This window comes from Malaclemys terrapin, chromosome 1 (genome assembly GCF_027887155.1).
Source record: "Malaclemys terrapin pileata isolate rMalTer1 chromosome 1, rMalTer1.hap1, whole genome shotgun sequence".
Taxonomy (NCBI): domain Eukaryota; kingdom Metazoa; phylum Chordata; order Testudines; family Emydidae; genus Malaclemys; species Malaclemys terrapin.
In genome coordinates this window covers 309,482,594-309,505,961 of record NC_071505.1, presented here as the reverse complement: position 1 = coordinate 309,505,961, position 23,368 = coordinate 309,482,594, and the positions used below count along the sequence as shown (strand labels likewise).

Here is a 23,368-nt window from a genome sequence, read left to right as displayed (position 1 = left end):
GTAGTATCAGGAAACAAAATAGGGTTAGAGTCAGTTATAATATGTCCTGAAATTTTAAAAAATACTTTTGCTGCACACGCAAGGCGAGATTCTGATCTCCTTTTCACACATATCAGAACATTGTAATTTCAGATATATTTTTTTTAACAAAACAAAAACACCATTTCTACAACACTGGACTTCACTTAATCTCTCCAGGATGATTCTTCATGATCAGAGCTTATCTAGCCTCCATAATATATTCTGCCCTTCCAACATTAAAATGCATTTCCATTGGTGACAAGGATTAACAAGATACTGGAGATGTGTATTTATTTACTATATAGAATTCCTGCTTTGATAAAGCCACAGTTGAAAAGATTGATTACCAATATATTTCATACACAAGAAAAACACCAATTTAACAGGACAGCATCAACATTTTTCTCTTCTTATTAGCCTCCATGTGGGAATCGGAGCATTTCATACAGAATAGAGCAAAAACTTCACACAAAGAGACCCCTCTTTGTATTTGTCATATTCACCGTGTCCTACTAAGGTATAAAAATCTAAGGGATCTTTTAGCTCCAGGCATAATACCTCCCACAAATAAAATATCAAAAGAGATCCTTTCCCACACCAGAGTCTTTTGCAATACGCACTGCTACTTGCAGATGTTGCACTAGGCACTCAGAGATTTTGGGACCTAGCCATGGAGCCTAATTTGTCATTCATAATAATGGTACTTTGACTGTTGAAAAATTAACAACTATGCCATCTGTAGGATGTATTCCAGAGTATGTTTAGAAGAAACAAACAAGCAAGCAAGCAAAAAACGTATGTGTTTGATCATTTGTGGTTGAACATTTGAAAAATCTTAAATCTAGTGCTTGAGGCAAAACCTTTTAATAAAGATGGACTCTCCTCTAATGATTCATGTGCAGCATAAATTACTGCAAGGAAAGGAAAAATAGTATGGATTTATCTTTGTGACTGACTCCTTCAAAACTCGTGGGATTAACATACTAAATTAGGAATCCAAAAACAAGAAGTCAATCATGGATTAAAGTTGAAGAAGGGACTAACCTAAGAGCAATTCAAACAATTTCTTTACACAACGGGAGGTTGCAACATAGAATAAACTGTCAGCAGCAGTAATAGAGACTAGCATTTGTACATTGGTACAAGAGGAATTTGGATACATTTTCAAAGAAAAAAAATCAAAGGGTATAGTCACTTCCTAGACACTTTTGGATTAGGGTGATGTGATATGCATAAACCATATCTCATTTTATTTGAAACAACAATTTGGAATGCCATTTTAAGTATCTGCTTTACGGCCTCCATAATAATTAATTATAGTTTTACTGAATTTTTCTGGTTATTTGTTTGGCTGTATTTTATGCTGACCTAGATCTTCTAGCAAAAGTTTTCTGTTACTCCTGGGTATGAAGCTGATAAAAAGAGATTCCATACAGAAAACGACAACTCTGAAATAAGAACTTTTTTTTTAAAGTATAAAAATACAAACTGCTGAATTTTATCTACTTAGATTCTTATACTGAATTCATCACCATGGTATCTGAGCTTCTTATGAGGATATGATGCTCTAGTTAAAGTCTGATTCATATTATTTGGATGTTCACTAATATAGCCATGACACTGAGTTGTTCAGTGCAACTATCCATTGAGAATAACTTCTTTTCTACAGATGGACATTTACCTATATGAAGACATTTAAAGGCCAGATTTTCAAAAGCCCAAAGATGTATGCAAAAATGTGTGTGTGTGAGATTTATGCCTAATTAGTGGCACAACTGCTGCTACAAGTATACATGTAGATTGGGTATTTACACATAAAAACTTAAGTTTCCTAAGTGGTTATTTGTGTGGGTAAATAACAAATTTGTATGCCCAATCATGATAAGGAACTCAATTGTCTGCATACCTTTGTGTGTAGCTCTAGGTTTTTAAGCGATTTTGAAAGTTTGGCCCTATAATTGCATAGCCTGAATATATCTGTATTTTGGATACCTAATAAAATGATGTATTATTATTTAGAAAAATTTGTTACAAAACAACTTCCTATAACTTCAGTTATGACACCTATCACTTGAAAATGTCAGACCTGGGTATTTTGTAGTGTCTTAGGGGATAGGCTGAATCCTCTCCGCCATGTTAGATTCCAAGGATGAAATCCTTATGGCTGCTTCTGATAAAAATTAAGATTTTAAAGTGTTTTTACATCAAAAACAGCATTTTAAAAACAAAATGCTGCTTTAACTATTTCAAATGTGATTACAGGCTACGTGTTCTATTGGACAAGTCCAAAATGGTGGTCACAAGGAGGACTTCACAGGTTATGCATAACCCAATCTTGTGGGACTCCCAAATCCGACACATTTTTAAAAGTATGTTTATCTAAGCAGTAATAAGTTTAGACTTTTTTTGAGGGCTTAATTGAGTTCCAAATGGGAAAATTATGAGGCTGATGGCTTAGTGCCTTATTCTCCTCTAGCACATTTGTTCACTTTCTCCCTTGCTGCCCTTACATATAGGAAAAAAAACCTTATTAAAATATATAAAGCCACCATCGTCAAGTCTTGCCTTAAGATTTATATCTGTATTGACGACTAGAAAACTTGGCCATCTGACAATGGCTAGGCAGATGGTGAGCTGAGAAAAGTGCTATTTATAACTCATTCCTCTTGCTGACACCTCATCCTCTCCTCAGTACCCCCTTCTCAGTTTCTTCCACCTGTTAAGTCTTGTCACAGTCCTCGATTGTGAGACCTCTGATGCAAGCACTATCATTTTTATTTGTTGTACTGTACCTAGTACAAGGGGGCCTTGATCCTTAATTAGGGCAAGTAGGCTTTATTGTACTAACTTAACTAATTTGTTCCAATAAAGGAACCAGCACTCCTTTCCTGTGTAATTCTCTCCGACCTGGTCACTGCCTTCCTATACTGATCAAAGTATCACTCACAAATGGTTTGAACTTTTCCTTGGTATTTCTGATATCTTCTTTGATCTTGCCATGTTTCGGCTTCTAAGCATGACATGAAAGAGGTTCCGGTGTCTTTTTACATTTGAAATCAGCTATATATCTATCATAGCTCTGATATCATCAGAGAGATTTGATATCTTCTGTAGTGAAATATCTGTTTCACATCTGTTGGATAGATCTCTTATTTCACAAGCTGGTATAAAGCCAGGTAAATAAATAACTGAATGGGATGGAGACTTGTAATGATGCCCAGCTATTTGTCAGTGGAGTCTGTTTGCTGACTTCATGTTTCAGGGGTGATTCTGGGACAGAATAAAAGTGCAGTGTGAAGATTTAAGTAATCTTCTCCTGCAGACAGACAACAGGAATCTAAGAGTGCACCTGGCAAAAAGGCATTTTATTTGGGTTCTGCTCCTCTTACCATCTTGGTCACTTTACAAACAGAATTACTCTCTCACAGTTCAGTGCCTGGCAGAAATGGGAAACTTCACTGCTGATTTTGCTGAACCTGCTCTATGGATAAAGGGCCTGATTCTCACTTATAGAAAGGTCTCTTTGCACTGCACTGGCAGCATAACTGGGCCTTAAGCAAGCGAAAATTACATTTACATCTTCTTTAAGACACTGCCAGAATGGCACATAGGGGCCTTGGGGCAAAGGAGAATCAGACCCAAAAGACTTTAATTTCCAGGGCTGTCATTCTTGGAAGTTTCATAAGTTCTCTTCATTTAAAAACAAAAAGCACAAATATTAAATGGGCTCCAAATCTGCAGAGTACGAGGACTTAATTTTTTCTTGATGTTTTCCCACATTCTCTTTCATCTAAGGGCTCTATACTGCTCCAACATTTTAGACCTCTTGTCACAGGAGACAGCTTTAATATGCTGCTGGAATGTATGCCCAATGAATGCAGCTAAACAGCAAGCTTATGTATTTAGAGAATTTAATACAACCCCATCCCCATTCACCAAAATACCATCACACCCCCACTGAACAAAGAAGTGACCAGTGTCAGCTCAGCAGACTCTAGTACAAGTAACACCTACAGCACAAAAAAGGTGAGTGCACTGGATATTTAGACCCAGAATTTTGTTTTTTGAATACCTTTCCAAGAAGTTGGAGGAAATTAATCACAAAAGCGTGGAAAGTCACACTGTGAGATGATATGGCTAGATTCCTCCTTGTGCTCTCACTAGGTACATTTCTGGGACCAATTTTTAAATCTGCTACTGGTTTTGAGCTATATGATGATCCATGCACCCAGAGATGTTGGAGAAAGGGGGCAGAGGACAACAAGTTCTTCAGACAGTTCTTCATTCTTGGTTTAACCCATATTTGCTCCTCTCCTAACTGAAGCTCTGACTTTCATGCCTGGCTGTACTCAGGCTTCCTCACTGAGAACAATGTATTGTATGAGAGGAGGCAGGAACAAAAAGAATTACAATGAGACTCAGTATTGCAGACCTGTGAAATTCAGTTACATAAAGCTTACTTCAGATGTTAAACCTCCAGTGAAATAAAACACATAACAGTAGAAAAAGCACAACTAACAGCCCTGTCACTCTGACAGACATGCTCTTCAGTTCAACTCTAAAAATATTTACTCAGTAGAGTCTTTTGAAAATTAGCTTGGAATGTAATTCAGGTACAAACTCTGGTTTCACTGTGATGTCGAAGAAAAATCTCTCTGCACATGGCAAGTCAAAACAGACAGTGGGAGATAAAGCCCAAGCTTGTTCAGAGTGTCAGGGAACAAACAATAATACTGCAGCAGCTACTCAAGGGTGTGCACTGGAGGTGGGAATCTCACGAGCTGTGGGTTTTGTGTCACGGTGGAGCTTCTCTTTTCTGTGATCACCACCCCACATAAAGAGTGAATGGCACTCAAAGGCCTCATGCTAGAAATGCAAAACATCACAATCTTCCTTGTGGAAAGCAAAAAGTTTAATTCTGGTCTGGAAAGTGACTCCAAGGATAATAGCCTGGGGTTCCATATTTGTTGTATCTCAGTTTCCAGGTCAATTTTGCTAAGTTTATAAAAATAATTTTTTTCCAAAAGTGCCAGTGCTGAAAAGTCAACATGGCAGCTGAAAATAAAAAATGAGTGCTCTCAAGTATCAATTCTGTAGGTCAGTTCTTGCCCTCAGTTCAGGGCCGACTCCAGGGTTTTTGCCGCCCCAAGCAGCCAAAAAAAAAAAAGGTCGCGATCGCGATCTGCAGCACTTCTGCCGCCGCTCTACTGCCGCCGCTTCATTCTTCAGTGGCAATTTGGCGGCAGCACTTCCCGCTGAGAGGGACTGAGGGACCCGCTGCCGAATTGCCGCTGAAGAGCTGGATGTACCGCCCCCTTCCATGTGCCACCCCAAGCCCCAGCTTGCTATGCTGGTGCCTGGAGCCGGCCCTGCCTTAGTTACACAGGTGCAACCCCATGGGCTTCAAATTCTGCCTCCACTTATACCCCATTGCCAGCAGCAACTTTCTTGTGAGTGAATCTTACATATATGTAATGCAGATGTACAGGTGTAACTGGGGGCATAATATGGCCATCCAACAGAAACTACTCATTAACAATTCTGTTATGCAGATGCATTAGCCAGAATGGAATCCAGCTCATTCTTAGCTGTACTGGCTCTGCAGTGCCAACAGAACTAAAAAGGAGTAAAAGTTAATTTGTCAGTGAAGCAAGGAGACAGGACTCTGAATACCCAAAGGAAGCAGACGAGGATAGAAAGAAGAGGCCATCTTTACACAGGGTACTTTCAGAATAGACATGCATTTTAAGCATCATCTCAGGACATCTTATGGTTAACGCTGCGAGTCTGTCATGGAGGTCACAGAAATAATGGATTCTGTGACTTTCTGGGACTCAGTGACTTCTGTAGAGGCCAGTGCAGCTGACCCCAGGGCTGCCCAAGCAGCCCCAGCCTCCCTGCACCCTGGAGCACCAGCAGCACCCCAGGCTGCCTCCCAACCACTCCCCCCCCCAAGTACCAGTGGCACCCTGGGCTGCTGCCCCCTGGGCACCAGTGGCACCCCAGGCACCTGAGCACCAGCAATGCCTGGAGCCCCCCTCCCCAGCCCAGAAGACCAGCAGCACCCCTGAAGTCCCCCAGAGCTCCTAAGATTTAGTCAGGGGTATTTATAGAAGAAGTCATGGACAGGTCAGGGGTCATGAATTTTTTTTACTGCCCTGTGACCTGTCCATGACTTTTACTAAAAATACCCGTGATTAAATCTTAGCCTTACTTATGGTTAGGAAGACCCCTCCCTACAACAAGATGATTTAACAGAAACACCTCAGGTCACAAAGTTCACTACCAATCTTCAGCCGTTCCATGAGTGGATTTTTCAGCCTTTTCACATTGGGGTAGTTATAATTTAACCCTATAGTATTATACAATATTTTTATTAGCTGTAACAATTATTGAAGCAGAGTCATGTTATACAATAATCTATAAGAATCAGTATTTTTTTTTTAAAGTCTATGCAATGGAAATAGAACTCCTAGAGAAAAGTAATTGTGAAGCTGCTAAGGGTATTCCAAACTAAGAGAGGGGAAAAAATGCCTATTTTTAAAAAAATTCGCAATGCTCCATTAATTATTCAGTACTAATGAATACAATTATTCTCATCTCCAGCAACACTTAGATCCTCTTACTGAAAAAAGTTTTGTAAATATGAGCCAAAAAACTGGCTAGAAAAATATTCAATGAGTGAGATCAGGTCATGCTAGAACCCTCCCATCTCCTAAATGCCTTGTCTGAAAACTTTATGAAAATTTCTACACTATGATAAGACCATGCCTGTGAAATATCAGGTACATGGATTTTAGTTTTGGCAAAGACAGAGGACAATCAGAATCTATCTTATAATGAAGGAGAATTTATAACCTTAACCCAAATAAATTTGTTAGTCTCTAAGGCAGAGGTGGGCAAACTTTTTGGGCCGAGGGCCATATCTGGGTGGGGAAATTGTACGCAGGGCCGGGGCAGGGGGTTGGGGTGCGGGAGGGAGTGTGGGATGTGGGAGGGGGTGCGGTGTGCAGGAAGGGGCTCAGGGCAAGGGATTGGGACAGAGGAGGGCTGCGGACGTATGAGGGGGCTGAGGGAAGGGGGTTAGGATGCAGGAGGGGTACAGAGTGCAGGAGGGGGCTCAGGGCAGGAGGTTGGGGTGCAGGAGGGGTACGAGGTGCAGAAAGGGGGCTTCAGGCAGGGAGTTGGGGGCGGGGTGCAGGAGGGGTTCAAGCTCCAGTCCAGCGCCGCTTACCTAAAGCAGCTCCGGGGTGGCAGCGGCGCGCACCAGTGCCAGGGCAGGCTCCCTGCCTGCCTGTCCTGTCCCCGGACCCACGCCGCTCCAGGAAGCGCTGCAGCCCCTGGGGGAGCGGGTGAGGGGGCGGAGGGCTCCACGTGCACTGCCCTTAATGCACCTCCAGTTACCTCCCCCGAAGCTCCCATTGGCCGCGGTTCCCCATTCCTGGCCAATGGGAGCTGCAGGGGTTGGTGCCTGGAGGCAAGGGCAACTCACGCGGAGCCCTCTGCCCCCCTGCCCGGGGGCGGCTTCTGAGAGCGATGCTGGGCCCGCGGCGCCATGGGGGGCAATCCCGTGGGCTGGATCCAAAGCCCTGATGGGCTGGATCCGGCCTGCGCGCCGTAGTTTGCCCACCCCTGCTCTAAGGTGCAGTTGGAAATGATAGTTTGACTCTTCAATACTATGGCAGCTGACCACATGTAGTAAATAGACTTTGAACTGTATTGGAAATGATGAACTCCAAAAGTAGAGGTCATTCAGATACATATAAGAAAAAATGGAACATGTTTGCTGAGAACTTCTGTTCTCCATGAGAATAATACATGCATAAAAATTAGGGTGACCAGTCAGCAAATGTGAAAAATCGGGACAGGGGTGGGGGTGGTGGGAGTAATAGGAGCCTATATAAGAAAAAGACCCCAAAATCAGGACTGTCACTATAAAATCGGGACATCTGGTCACCCTAATAAAAGATTATCAGACCCTGAGGGAGTCAGATATGTACACAGACCACGGTATGATTTATTGAACTGTAAAACATTTCTGACCTACTGTCTCCTGTAATCTACTCTAAGTGGCTGGCTACTTATAAGGTTCTCATTTTGTTGTTTATTATCCCTCCCTCTTAGCATCTATTTATTGGAAAGAATGAAGAAAAACCTTCAACTATTTTTTTTAAATGATTTTGAGCACTGGTTCAGCAACACAGAATTTGCCATACCAGATCAGATGATTGATCCATCAAATCTAGTATCCTCATGATGTACAAGGCCATATGTGCAATAATGTGCATTAGGGAATGATTCTTCCTGACCATTGCTACAATCAGTTTACACCTGAAACATGATATTTGATTTCTCCCAAATCTTAACAGGCATAACTACACATAGTATTTAAAAGGTCAGAAATGTATCCAACCTCTTTTAAAATCCAGCTTCACTATGTGACATCTTTTGGCAGTGAACTCCACAAAATGAATACGTGTCATGCGAAGAGAGCATTTTTTTTTGTTTCAAAATTAAATGTTAATAATTTAATTTTAATTTACTAATTGCAATTGTTACTGTTTGCCAAAGTCCATCCTCTTGACTGTTCTTACCTCAATAATATACAAGACCACATTCTTGTAGAAGCAATACAATATGCATTTGGTCACTCGATTGTAACTCCAGGCTCCATGGACTAATAATAGTTTCTCCAAGTAAGAAAACTAGAAAAAGAAAAATGGACATAAGTAAAAATAGCCTCACATTTTGCAACTCTCTATACAAAGTAAATGAAATTTAGATCAGCTATTAAATCCATTCCAAGAACTTCCTTTCCATGAGAGTAATTTTGACAGATTATTACCCACAAACAAAACATTAAAAAATAATCACAGCAAAACATTCCTTTTTTGGAATAAATCTTTTAAACATGATTCCATAAATTTGGTCCTCATTTGCTTTAAACAGGAAGAAGCCTTCAATTATTATTACTATCCTGATAGAAAAATGAGGCAAGGTTAACATAATAGGGTCTACTGGATTAAATATAAATGTGAACTCTTATTTCATGGCAAGAGAAGATGACTGTGTTTGAGGGTTTAATGATAAGTATGTGGTACAAGGCTCTTCTCTGTGTTTTAAAAGGAGCAATGTGGTAATTAGAAATGTTCTGGGCTAAAATGGAGACTCAAGGTAAAGTGCTCAAAAGAAAAAAAGAACACTACCAGCTTTTGAAAGAAGATGGAAACAAATACATTTTTATTAACATTTACAGTTCACTCGATAATAAATGTGGTCATAATATGAGCTTCTAAAACAAGTAGTAGATTCCTTTTCCCCTTAAATAAACCCACTTAGTAAATGAATCTAATGTGTATGGAAATTGGTGCCTAATAATACTGGTTTGAACCACAAAGATGACTCAGTTCTATTCCTATTTAATTCAATGGGATTTTTCACATTGCCTTCAATGAGAGCAAAATCAAGCTCACAGTGAGTCTGTCACACAGGCTCTGTCAAGGAACCCACCTGTGACTGTAACATTCCTTTCAGTTCAGCCTCAGGCCTCCCATGAGAAGAGAATGAATTTCACCTTTGTGTGTGGTGGTTTTGGGGAACCAGAAGGATGCCAAACAACTCACTTCCACTTCTGGGCTAGTGATATGCCGCCTCAAAAGGTTTGGAGTTCAAGTTTCAAATTCTGGTTCAAATTTATTATTCATCCAAAGCCCATTTGAAACTCTGGGATCTCCAAACATGAGCTAGAAATTTCATGATATATAGCCTTTCTCCCAAGATCTCCAGGACTTAATGCATTTGCTGCAAATACCACAAGAACAGGCTCTCTGGTGGTATTTCAGCAAAATAGAAAACAAAGCAAGCCACATTATAATTCAGTTTGGGTTCAGTCTCTATCCAACCTACATCAGGATTGGAAAGTAGATAACCAAAAGTGAATGGCTAATAAATGTACTAACCCATTAACTACCTATCAACCTACTCTCTCTCTTCAGTCCTGCCACAACTTTAATGCTTCCCAAGATTCATCCTTTGACAGTGAGGCATATCGTGTAAACTCCAGCAAGGCTGGCATGTATTCTATCGATATACTGTAGAATAACCCAAAGAGGAAAACTGCACAAATGGTGTAGCCATAACTCATATGATTTTAACAATTTAGTTACTATAATGCTACTCACTGGGTTTGTAATCGCTCAAGAAAATGCAAAAGTGCTACCTAAAAGAGCTGAGGAAATGATGCCACTCAGAAAGAATAAGGTTCTGATACTTTAAATACATGTGAGTTGTCCCACTGAGCAGTGACAAGGAATTAAATAAAACGGCCATATTTTATTTTAACAGAGCTCAGTGGAGCTACTGACATGCATTGAGTTACTTACATGAGTAAGTGTTTGCAGGAGGGGGGGGTCTAATAATAAGTGAGATACAGAGTATATGTGGGTGCCAGGAGATTTATAAAAATTGTAAGGCCAAAAGGGACCATTATGATCCTCTACTTTGACCTCCTGCCTAACACAGACCATAGAACTTCTTCCAGCAATTTGTGCATCAAACCATAGCGTCTGTTTGAGCTATAACATCTTCTAGAAAGATAGCCAGTCTTGATCTAAAAATGAGAGATGCACTACCAAATAAAAAGGTGTTTTTAGAGTACCAGTACTCATTATTTAATACAACTGGGTGAAATTTAGGAAAAAGAAAATATCTAGAATACAACCCAGGCTTTCCTAGGAACAAAACTGAACCATGAACCCAACATTTATTTTAAAGGAAGAATTTTCCTGAGCACTTTTCCCCTTTAAAGTATTCAAAAAAGCAATGATCCCAAGACACTCCAGATTCCTCTGCTGCATATAAAGTATCTTCTCAATAAAAAGTTTTATTAAATTTTAGAACCATGTAAAGAACCTCAGTATTTTGGTTTAGGAATTCTTTGAAAATGAATCATGGGGACAAGAACATTTAAAAAAAAAAGAGGATTCAAACATGGTTTCTGTATGAGTGGAAGTTATTCTTTGGGCCCTGGGTCAGAGGCACACTTCCTTTTTATTTGTTTAGTTCATTATAGGATTCCTCGTGGAATCCTTAGTGAGTCTTTAAATAGAGCTATATTTTTCCACGTGTGCCCACTTCTGGAATCACTGGATTGGAATTATCATTTGGGTATAAGATACTACATTACAGTGGTCTACTTAAATTACTCAGAAGAACGTTCTCCCTTCAAGGCGTGCATATAATTTCCACTAAAGTTCTTCCTCAGTGCAGAAATATATGGTAACAATATACCATATGAAGCCTAAGTTTTCCTTTTGAAAACTATTTAGTGTTATTTTAGCCTAGTATTTCTCCTATTGCAAATAACTCTGTCTCATTTTACTAATCAGCACACAACAAAAAATTGATTCACGATAACACAGTAATATACTGTAATCTTTCAGGTAATAAAAACACTCTTCTCCCATCTAAGACAAACAGTTCCATGTGACTTTAAATTTTGTTTCCAAAATTAAAACTGCATATTATTGTTGCCCGCAACTTAAATAAAAGCATTAACTATAACTAGGGCTGTCAATTAATCACAGTTAACTCACGCGATTAACTCAAAAAAATTAATCGCACTTATAACAATAGAATACCAATTGAAATGTATTACCAAGTATACACGATCATAAGCTGGTTCATTTATAAGCTGACCCCTCCCCCCCCAAGATGGATAAGTAAAAATGGAAAATTTTTATAACCTGTTCATAAACCGACCCTATAATTCAGGGGTCAGCAAACTTTGGCTTCCGGGCCATCAGGATAAGCCGCTGGCAGGCCGAGATCATTTGTTTACCTCGAGCGTCCGCAGGCACGGAGGTAAATCTAAGTAAACAAAGTGTCCCGGCGCACCGGCTGCTTACCCTGACAGGCCAGGACAGCAACTGGTGGGGAAATTTTTTTGGGGAGGGAGAAGCTGGGAGTCAGGGGAGTAACCCCTGTGACCACCCCCCACATAACCCCACCCCTAGCCTGGGACCCCAACACTCTCCCCATCCCATCCCTTCCCACCTTATCTGGGGAGGGCCAGGGGAGGATGTCTCTGACCTGGCTGGAGCAGCTCCGGCAGGCTGGGCAGCGCGGCTGCAGCCTGCTCTGGTGGGCCAGACTGGGTGGTGCAGCCGCAGCATGTTCCAGCAGGCTGGGCCGGGTGGCACGGGTGCAGCGTGCTCTGGCGGTGTGGCCACAGTCTGCTCGGGGGGGGCGGGGCCGAGCGGCATAGCCACAGCCTGCCATTCCTGGAGCTGCAGCTGCTTCGGAGGCTGGGGGAGAGAGCAGCATGGCCAGAAGCGGAGAGACTCTGGCCCCGCCTCTTCCCTTCTGGCTGTGCTGCCACTCCTTGATCCCTCTGTTGAGGGGGAGGGGCTGTGTCCCACTTCTCATACATACATACATACGCCGACCCCCTTCTCTGGTGCTTCCCTTTTTTACTAAAAAAATTTGGCTTATGAACGAGTATATACGGTAAATATTTTTGGATGCTTTTCTACATTTTCAATATTGATCTCAATTACAACATAGAATACAAAGTGCACAGTGCTCACTTTATATTATTATTTCTGATTACAAATATATGCACTGTAAAAATGATAGTATTTTTCAATTCACCTCATACAAGTACTGAAGTGCAATCTCTTTAGCGTGAAAGTGTAACTTACAAATGCAGATTTTTTTGGTTACATAACTGCATTCAAAAACAAAACAGTTTAAAACTTTAGAACCTACAAGTCCACTCAGTCCTATTTCTTATTCTGCCAATTGCTAAGACAAACAAGTTTGTTTACATTGACTGGAGATACTGCTGCCAGCTTCTTATTTACAATGTCACCTGAAAGTGAGAACAGGCATTCGCATGGCACTGTTGTAGCCAGCGTTGCAAGGTATTTACATGCCAGATATGCTAAACATTTGTATGCCCCTTCATGCTTCGGCATTCCAGAGGACATGCTTCCATGCTGATGATGCTCATTAAAAAAAATAATGCATCAATTAAATTTGTGACTCTACTCCTTGGGGGGAGAATTGTATGTCTCCTGCTCTATTTTACCCGCATTCTGCATATATTTCATGTTATAGCAGTCTTGGATGATGACCCAGCACATGTTTCGTTTTAAGAACACTTTCACAGTAGATTTGACAAAACACAAAGAAGGTACCACTCTGAGATTTCTAAAAATAGCTACAGCACTTGACCCAAGATTTAAGAATCTGAAGTGCCTTTCAAAATCTGAGAGGGACGAGGCATGGAGCATGCTTTTAAAAGTCTTAAAAAAGCAACACTCTAATGCGGAAACTACAGAACCCAAACCACCCAAAAAGAAAAATCAACCTTCTGTTGATGGCATCTGACTCAAAGATGAAAATTAACATGCGTCAGTCCGCACTGCTTTGGATAGTTATCAAGCAGAACCCATCATCAGTATGGAAGCATGTCCCCTTGAATAGTGGTTGAAGCATGAAGGGACATATGAATCTTTAGCGCATCTGGCACATAAATATCTTGCAATGCCAGCTACAACAGTGCCATGTGAATGCCTGTTCTCACTTTCAGGTGACATTGTAAACAAGAAGCAGACAGCATTATCTCCTGCAAATTGTAACCAACCTTGTTTGTCTGAGTGATTGGCTGAAGTAGGACTGAGTGGACTTGTAGGCGCTAACGTTTTACATGGTTTTATTTTTGAATGCAGGTTTTTTTTGGTACATAATTCTACATTTGTAAGTTCAACTTTCATGAAACAGAGATTGCACTACAGTACTTGTATGAGGTGAATTGAAAAATACAATTTTTGTTTTTCTACAGTGCAAATATTTGTAATAAAAAATAAATATAAAGTGAGCACTGTACACTTTGTAGTCCGTGTTGTAATTGAAATTAATATATTTGAAAATGTAGTAAACATCCAAAAATATTTAAAATAAATGGTATTCTATTGTTGTTTAATCACATGATTAATCACAATTAATTTTTTTAATCGCTTGACAGCCCTAACTATAACATTATCTCTATTGCTATGGTCAATAATCCCCAAACCACAGTTAAACTGAGCACAACCCATTTTCACCATTCTTATATTCATCCAAAAGCCACTTGAAAGTGACACATGAATATCAAATGATTTCATCAGGTTTAAAGTTATTAGAATAAATGCCAAAAGTGTTAATAAAATGTGATAGGCCATCTATGGACAAAACTCTGACTACCTACTTATTCTTTTACACTGCCATTTTAATAAATAAATTGAATCTTATGAAGTCTTGTAAATATGGATTTTTTAAATGAATTGTGCCTCAAAAGTAATATATGATAGAAGGTTAGAAGATTAGTAATGTAGAGACCACTGCTAAACAGTGTAACCATTGTGATCAAGGCAGTTGAACGTTGTCCTGGTGTATTACACTTTTGGTGTCATACTGTGTAAGTGTTCTTGCAGTAAACTACTGTCTATTACTGAACTAATATTTGATGAGGTTTTTAACCTGACATTTTAAAAATGCATTTAGTGCTTGTGAAAATTCTCAGATGACCACCCCTAAATATAGAAGCCCTCTGCCTGACCACGGAACACATACACCATGGTAGCAGTACACCTTTCCTTTATTGCTCTGTCAATGGGTTAACCTGTTCAGGAACAACTGCCTCAAGGAGTAAAAGGGAAGTTTGCCTTTCTGCCCTTCCAATCCTTCAGCTCTCTGCTGAAATTTCCAATAAGGGTGCCAATTAGTATCAACTGTAAAGGAAGATTTCATAGTGAGTTCATCTGATAGCTGCCTATATGCTTGTGGCATGAAATCCCAACTCATTTCTCACAGGCTACCAAAGAGCCAGCAGACTAATGATTTTTGGTCATTACCCCGTTCTAGATTTGAATCTAACCTTCTTATACTATTACCAAATATTAAAGATTTTCTTATCACAAGTGATAAGTGAACATATATGATACCTTAACTGTAAATAAACAATATTCACATTACATGTACATCAGCAAAAGTCTCTTTTCTTTCTTGTGCTGCTTTTAATATGTTTATATTTTGATTTGTTCAATTAAACAAAGACCTTGCACAATTTGCATGGCTTCGTCCCACTGCCGCCTATAGATAAAGTAATCAGTGCTGAATTTGATGGGATAAGTTGGGAGCATGCACCCTAGTCACTGTCACTGCCTGAATTATCTCAAAATATTGACCAGCTCTTTAATATTTGAATAACTGATTCTTTAGTAGTTTAAGAAAAACGTGGTAAAGAGACTTCAAAATAAAAATGTCCCATCATCTGCCTCTTCTGGACATTAATATAGTTCACCAACAGGTGTCAGTGACAAGAGCACACTGAGGAAGATAAATTATAATTAGAAGGGCATTAAATGTAACTGTCATGAATGGCGCCTCTCCCTGCTTACTGAACAGTTTGAATGTTCCACAGCTGGCAAGAAGAAACCTAAGCCTTTAGGAAAGGGTTGATCATTGCCCCAAAGGGTACAAGATCAAAACTAAAATGATCCCTAATACATCCAAGGTATCAGTTTTAGATGGCAGTCTCAAAGAGGATATGAACAAAGATTCTCTCGGCTTGAAAGCCAGCAATGAAGCGCTTATGCTGCCACACAGCTGATACCTCCGTCAACAGAACATGGCAGCTGCTTTTTAGTGCCTCTGACCTGTGCTATGGAGTAATCAGAAGAGTTGGTTGCCTGCATGCCCTCATTCCCACTGATCCCGACTCCCACATGCGCGGTCTGGATCATTCCCACGTCATTGGCACCGTCTCCAATAGCTAATGTGATGGCATTTACATGTTTCTTTACCATGTCTACTATTTCAGACTTCTGCAGAGGAGACACTCTGAAAAGGAGAAGAGAAAATGTCAGTCAGTTTCCCACATGCTGAGTTATGTATGCCTTTCCAAAAGGACAGCTGTAATCTCGATTTAGATGTGCTGGAAGGGAGTTACTGGAAAGTTGCCTAATTCAACACTTAGAGTTTAGAACATGTGCCAAATGTTTTCAGAAAGAGAAAGAAGCATTTTCCATTTTTATAAGATAAAATGAATAGAGATCATAAACAAAAACATCAGATTGATTTTTATGTGTGAGAGAATTTAATGTTCATGAGAGATGCCAGATTTAAAGCCTCGGAGACTGAAATCTTTTCTTTATCTGCTACATCATATGCATCAACTGTGCAAGCTTCCCCACAGGACAGACCACCATTAGGTTGTGAGGATAAGTCAGTATCTATGATGCTTTCAATATTCAGCCTCTTTTCAGAGACTTCAACCAAGGGGGTCAACTGGTGCAAACTGTGGTGGCGGTTTTTGAGGTTGAAGGACAGGGTTGTAGTAGGACAAGCAAGTACCAGGAAGAAATAAGAATGTATAGGAAAAGCCCCTTCTTCCCACTTATCTTACACCTGCTTACTCCCTGCTGTGGGTTGCTTTTCCTCTGTTACAACCCCATCTTTTCACCTCTTCAGTCGGTAAGTTACACCACCTTAATGTTATCTTATGCTGGTTATCTGCATGTAATGTACATCAACATTGAGATCACCTCATAACTTGTCCTAATAGGTTACTCTTGGAACCGGACAGCTCATAGTTAACTGCTGTACCAATATGCTACTAAATCAAATACGAGTCTTCTCTGTGCAGGATGAAGACCCCAAAGCTTTAACTGCTCTGCCTGTAAAACAGCCATAGATGCCAATGGGATTTCTGCATGTGGGCCAGGTCCTTTAGCTTTGGCCATTTCAAAGTGTTGAATAAGGGCTTCACTCTGATATCACTTACTCCACTTAGACATTTGTATAACTTTGTTAACTTCAGTGGAGTTACTCTGCTTTCTACACCGTTATAACTGAGAGCAGAATGTGGCCCTATGGTTCCATAACGTAGTTATCCTCATGTACACTCATATCTATCTTATACGTAGATATTTTGAACCTGAATCTTCTCATTTACATCAGTTTTAACTTGACATGCCTCCACAAAATTCAATGGAGAGACTCCAGATTTATATCAGTGTAAGTCAGAGAAGACTCAGAACCTTTATGTATTACATTGAATCATCACACACTTGAACCAATTTGTATTCAGGTACAATACCCAGATTATTGAAGGGTATTTTGGCAATACCCACAAATAGCCAGTCTGAGTATTTTAATTCTAGGCCCATCTGTACAAACAACCTTAATTCCTTTCCACATCACTTTTAGTCAAATGAAGTCTCAAAACTACTCTACATACCTTTCCATAAAGCTTTAGACAAAGCTGTTTCACAGCTGAAGCAGGCACATTCACTCACAAACAAAATATAATTGATACCCAAAGGCTTTACTATTAACATAAGGATTTTTATACACTATTTTTTCAGACCTCTGCACTCAGTGGGAGTGACTTATATTTATCCCTTTTATACATCTGGCTGGATTATAGCTGATCAGGAAAAAGAGCATATGGCTTTTGGTCAGCCTTTCCCTTGAAGGGCTTGATCCTGCCTGGTGTTGAGCACCTCTTAGGGTCAGGCTTGACGAGTAGTTTGAACGTTATTTTTAAAGTTACTGTGGTTGATCTTCATATGTTAACAAAAACATTTAGAAGAGCTAGCAGCTGTTGAGTTTCAAAAAACTGAAAGAAGAGAAAAGTTGACTGGGCCATAAAAAACACTTAATCCCAATGACTTTGTGCATGAAATTCTCATTGGACAGATTTATTAAACCCTCAGTTGCACAGCAATGTAAAACGGTACTTTAGCACTTAAGGGACTCAACTGTACTGGAAACAGAAAATACAGACCATATTACTAATCTATCTTGTAAATGAGATGTTAGAGTATAATTATAAGGCATCTCTGAACTTAATTTGAGTCAAATTCTCACTTTTATAAATGTGAATGGTGTAAAATACTAATGAGAATATGCTCTATCTTCATCTCTTACAAGAGTGTGTCTGTGTATATGCACAGAACATCATTTACATGCCTCAGGTGCATTGGAGGCAAAATGCAAAGCCAAGGACATTTAGCCACATCAGAGGTGTAATTTCTCCATAACTGCACATCCTGCTGAAGCTCTTTTTGTTTACTTATAAAATGACTTCTGATTGTTTAATTTTTTTTAAAAACTGATGTTAATTTTTCTACTTACCAATTTATCTGAATTGCCTCAGAGTGTGAAAAATAGCTAAAAAGATGACTCAATTATTAAATATACTGTGTTTAAAAGTACTTAGAAAAAATATGTTTTCACATATGTAGACCCTATTGTGTATTGGAATTTACTAGAGCAAAGCCCTGTGTCCATATAGGGGGTCTTGCTAACATCAGTGGGACTCCAAACAGATGCAGAGATCCATGTTTGAGAATCCTGATAGAAGATCATGGCTATTAATGCATTCTTCTAAGGAGTCCAGACACTGCAACTATAACAAAGATTCTCTCAGGACTTCCCTGGCAACCCCATTTGAGGTGTTTATAACTTGCTGGTGTGTAATTTCACTCGGGGCTCAGAATTGGTATCCAAGTTTTTCTTCCAAAATTTCATCCCAATCACAGTAACTGTTTTTATGTCAGAGCAGGGCAATAAAAGAAGCAAAATCGTATGACAACTAATTTGAAAAATATGACTGAGGTTTGTATTCTTTGACAAGTAATATACACTTATATGCAAAATCAATATTAATTCAGTTCTCAGTTAACCTCTCAAAAGTCAGGAAAGACCAATTTTTTTCTAGATTGAACACACCGGCCCAGATTATCTGGTCAAACCAGGCAGTACAGGATAAGGGCTGTGGTTCACTTGATACTAGATAGCTGAGGGTAGGGCCAGCTTCATCATAAATTAGAGCAATCTGAAGGCTGCTATAACTCATACTTGGTCACCCATGGCCTCAAGGTGCCGTTCTCACATTTTCACTGGCCATGCCTTTTATTCCTTCCGCCACATTCCTGGGTTGAGAGGAGGAACCTTAACCCATCATCTTAACCCCTTAGAACTATGAAACAGGACTGAGTTTTTAATTGAAGCTAATGGGGCTACTCAGAAAAGTAAACTTACGTACATGAATAAATACTCACAGGATTGGGGTTAAGCTTCCACAAATGTTGATTTTGTATTTAATTATACATTATTTGTCAGTCAATAAAATATATCATAATACAAACTGGATTTTTTTAATTAAACCCTACATACTGTACACGTATTCTATGTACCAATGTTGTACTATTCAGTTAAGGTTGTCAATGAATAACTAATACCCAAAGGTGGAACAATTTTTTCTTATTATTATTTTATCTACCTCCCAATTCCAGAAAAGTGTTTTAATCACATTCTTAGTAATATATATCTATGGTAGATACAGATAAACTATAGTGCACTATAGTTTAATATGTTAGCTATGGGTATAGTCTAACACCCAAATAAGGCTCTCTTTATTGTAAGATAGATGTGTTCAATTTCAAATTAAGACCAATAATAAATGTATGCTTTTATAACATGCATCTGTTTCCCCCTGAAAAGTACATTTCCTGGCTCCAGAGAATATTTCTTGATGCATACAGTATATTAGTATAGAAGTTACAACTTGAGATGGTCACTGATTTCTTGAGGGATTTTGTATTTTTTTAAAAAACTTTTTTTCTTCTCAGCTTCCAAACAGTCTCTCATTCCTTTTAATCTACCTTGCCAGATTGTGCTGTGCTAGATGACATTAATTCCCTTTGATTTAGATGGCATTCATTCCCTTAGAATCAGAACTGAGATTCATTTCTGCACTTCTGATAAGCTATCTACATGAATAAGTAGAAGATTACAGCACAGACCACTCAACTAACCTGAAATTCAGGTGGTATCTTGATCATTTCCCCCCTTTTCCAGTTCACAAAATTTTCTGGATAAATGAGTAGCTCAAAGTGTACTGGAAAGGAACTGACTGCTTTGGAACAAAATTCTGCAATGACATGTAACAATCCATAACTGCCATCTGGCAAGATGTGTCTGCTTTCACTACTTGTCTTACCCTAAAAATAAAACTAGGAAGGAAACTATGCCCCGGGATACATCCATGCACATGGAGATTAAGAGAAGTAGTAGTAATACAGAATGGCATGTTCATCAAAACCCACCTGCTCCGGTGTTCTGAGACTGGCAAAACTGGAGTGCATCTATGAAGGTTCTCAGTGTGCCTGTCTGGAAGACTATAACCCCCAAATGGGACCGACCAAAAGTGAAATATTTTGCACTGGTTATTTATTAATAATAGGCTCCTACATGACCTCTGTGAATTTGTTTGGATGTAAGAGAAGGAAGAATTTGGAACAAACTCTTATGTTAAGGTACATCTCTGAGCAAGGGAAGAAGGGATAGGATTCCATTACACTTATTGCGCCAAATCTTCAAGTATTTTCTTATGTCCAAATCGTCCTGTCTGCTTCCATAAGTAAACCCAGACTTTGGGGCAGGACTGGGTCATCTTCTGTCTTTACAAAGCCTTTAGCACACTTTTAAGTGCTAATGCAATATACATACACCTCTACCTCAATATAACGCTGTCTTCGGGAGCCAAAAAAATCTTACCACGTTACAGATGAAACCACGTTATATCAAACTTGCTTTGATCTGCCAGAGTGAGCAGCCCTATCCTATCTTCTAGAACTGGAAGGGACCTTGAAAGGTCATCAAGTCCAGCCCCCTGCTTTCACTAGCAGGATCAAGTACTGATTTTGCCCCAGATCCCTAAGTGGCCCCCTCAAGGATTGAACTCACAACCCTGGCTTTAGCAGGCCAATGCTCAAACCACTGAGCTATCCCTCCCCCCTGCCCTGTCCCCCCGGAGCACTGCTTTACCGCGTTATATCCGAATTCGTGTTATATCAGGTCACGTTATATCGAGGTAGAGGTGTACTATAAATAATGACTATCCAAGTGTGTGTGTTTGCAGAAAGGTAAGTGCTACCAGGGAGAAGTTGCAACAGGATACCTGGGGAAGAAGTGGGAGCAAGGCTGCAGCTGTTCTGAGTCAGGCATCCTCGATGAAGCCAGATGGCTGATTATTCAAACCTCACTTATCTTAACCCCAATGGGGGACAGGATCCTTTGGCATAGAGGGGATTGGGGATAAGTGAGGTTCAGATGTTTTATTATATGCATATTATCACCATCTTGTGAATTTTCCACTTAGTATGAAAATTATAGGTAAATTGCACAGGGCACACTTGTTCATACCAAGCATTTTAAAATAGATTTCCATTGACTTATATTGCTCAGCACCTGCGACTGTCATAAAAGTCAATTGGAACTGTGGGTGATCAGCACCTTTCAGAATCAGGCCCTTAACTGGTAATGAATTTGATAGTTATCTCTCTTGACTAGAAACATCTTTAATTAAAATTATATTTTGCCTTTCCAGGAAAAAGTTGTAGGATTTATTTTTAAAAAATCTGAACCTTGGGGTAGTTCTGCTTAGGTTCAGCTAATCTTTCAGCTACAATTAACATCTAGGGCAATAGCAGCTGCTCTTATAAGCACTTCTAACTGTCCTAGAAGTCAATGGGAATTCTGGATGCTCAGCATTTTCAGGTTCCAGAGTAATGATGGCTGTACTGTGTGAGGCATTCAGTGTCTGAAAGTCAAACATAGAAATGCAATTACATAATGGAAGATTAGGCTATAATGCAATATAAACAAACAAAAAATTAGAGTCCCAACTAAGACGAGGGCCCCATTAGACAAGACACTTTAAGACAGTCCCTGCCTCAAAGAGTTAAATACACAAGACAAAGAGCAAGATAAATTAAGTATTATTAGACCCATTTTACAGATGGGCGAGCGAAACAGAGAGATTAAGTGACTTGCCCAAGTTTATGCAAGAAATCTGGGATAGAGTCAAGAATGGAACATAAATCTCCAGATTCTAAAGCCACTCACTGAACCACAAGGCTATCCTTTCTCACTAGATTTCACTACACAGACCACAGTCACACAAAGCCTTACGCACTTAAGGCTTTGCTGGCTCTGGTTCTAGCCGTGCACTCCTTTCCTTTCTTCATAAGTAGTATGTAAGAAAACAATAGAAAGAAATGTGACTCATTCTTTGAGATGCATATCCCTGTGGGTGCTCCACTTCCGGTGCGCATGAGCCTCTCAAGACCTTGATCAGAGATTTCTAGCAAGCAGTGCCTTTTCAACCAGTGCCCTGTTTAACCAGGGCCCTTTGCCTCCTTGTGGCCGACACCAAGTATATATAGGGATATGCAGGTGAACTGCACTAAGTTTCTTCTTTACTCGTCATTCTCTAGGCCACAACCGAAGCAGAGGGGAAGGGCGGGTAGTGGAGCACCCATAAGGACACACATATCAAAGACCACCACAGTTACTGCACAGGGTGAGTAACGTTTCCTTCTTCTTCAAGCAGTGTCCCTATGGCATCCCTAGAAGGAGGAGGGAGCCTGAGAACAGGATCCAGGACTGAAAATAGTACCAACGGCATGGAGCAGGGCATAATGCTTTGAAAATATATCGATTGAAGACCACATAGCGGCTCTATGTATCTTAAACATTGGAACAGTCTTCAAAAATGTAGTGCATGTCACTTGCAATCTGGTTGAATGCACTCTCCCCCTCCCTCGCCCCTGGGTACAGATACAACCCGATGTCCATTTCAAAAGTCTGTCAGCAGAGATGGGAACACCCTGAGATCTATCTGTGAAGGATATATAGGGTCTAGGTGATCTTCTAAAGTGCTTAGTTTTATCCAGGTAGAAGGCTAAGGCCATGCTAATGTCCAAGGAATGGAAATATGATTCCTGCTGGGAACTGTGAGGTTTCAGAAAAAAAAAATAGCAGTAGATGGACTCGTTGGTTAACATAAAAATCCAAAGTAACCTTGGGTAGGAACCTTGGATGTGGATGTAAAGAGAACTTATTGCAAAAAAATGTCGGGGGGGCGGGGGAGGGAGATTTGCCATCAAGGCTCCAATCTCCACAACCTTACAGGCAGACATGATGGCAACTAGGAAGGCCATCTTCATAGATAAATGAAGCAGGGAGTAGGTAGCCATTGGTTCAAATGGAGGTCTCATGAGGTGCTTGAGAACCAGATTGAGGTGCCAGGATGGAGTAGGAGGTCTAATATGGGGGAAAAGATTACTCAGACCCTTAATAAATCTGAACATTAGTGGGGGAGCAAAAAATGGAGAATTCCTCAATTGCAGATGAAAGGCTGACACAGCAACCCAATGTACCTTGACCAAACTGATGGATAACCCAGAAGTCTTTAGATCCAGCAAGTAATCTAGGATGAGGGAAAGGGGAA

The 23,368-nt window shown here is 40.0% G+C and overlaps 1 protein-coding gene across 2 annotated transcripts in view; it reads right to left on the bottom strand.

Annotated features, from left to right (window-relative positions):
- ATP8A2 (ATPase phospholipid transporting 8A2) overlaps positions 1-23,368 on the bottom strand; it is a 633,600-nt gene that overhangs the window by 219,266 nt on the left and 390,966 nt on the right. For both annotated transcript variants that reach the window (XM_054015410.1, XM_054015411.1), the window contains exons 26-27: positions 15,723-15,906; positions 8,616-8,726 (exon numbers count right to left, since the gene is read on the bottom strand). In XM_054015410.1, coding sequence (XP_053871385.1) covers positions 8,616-8,726; positions 15,723-15,906 — 295 coding nt within the window. The remainder of the gene's footprint in view (positions 1-8,615; positions 8,727-15,722; positions 15,907-23,368) is intronic.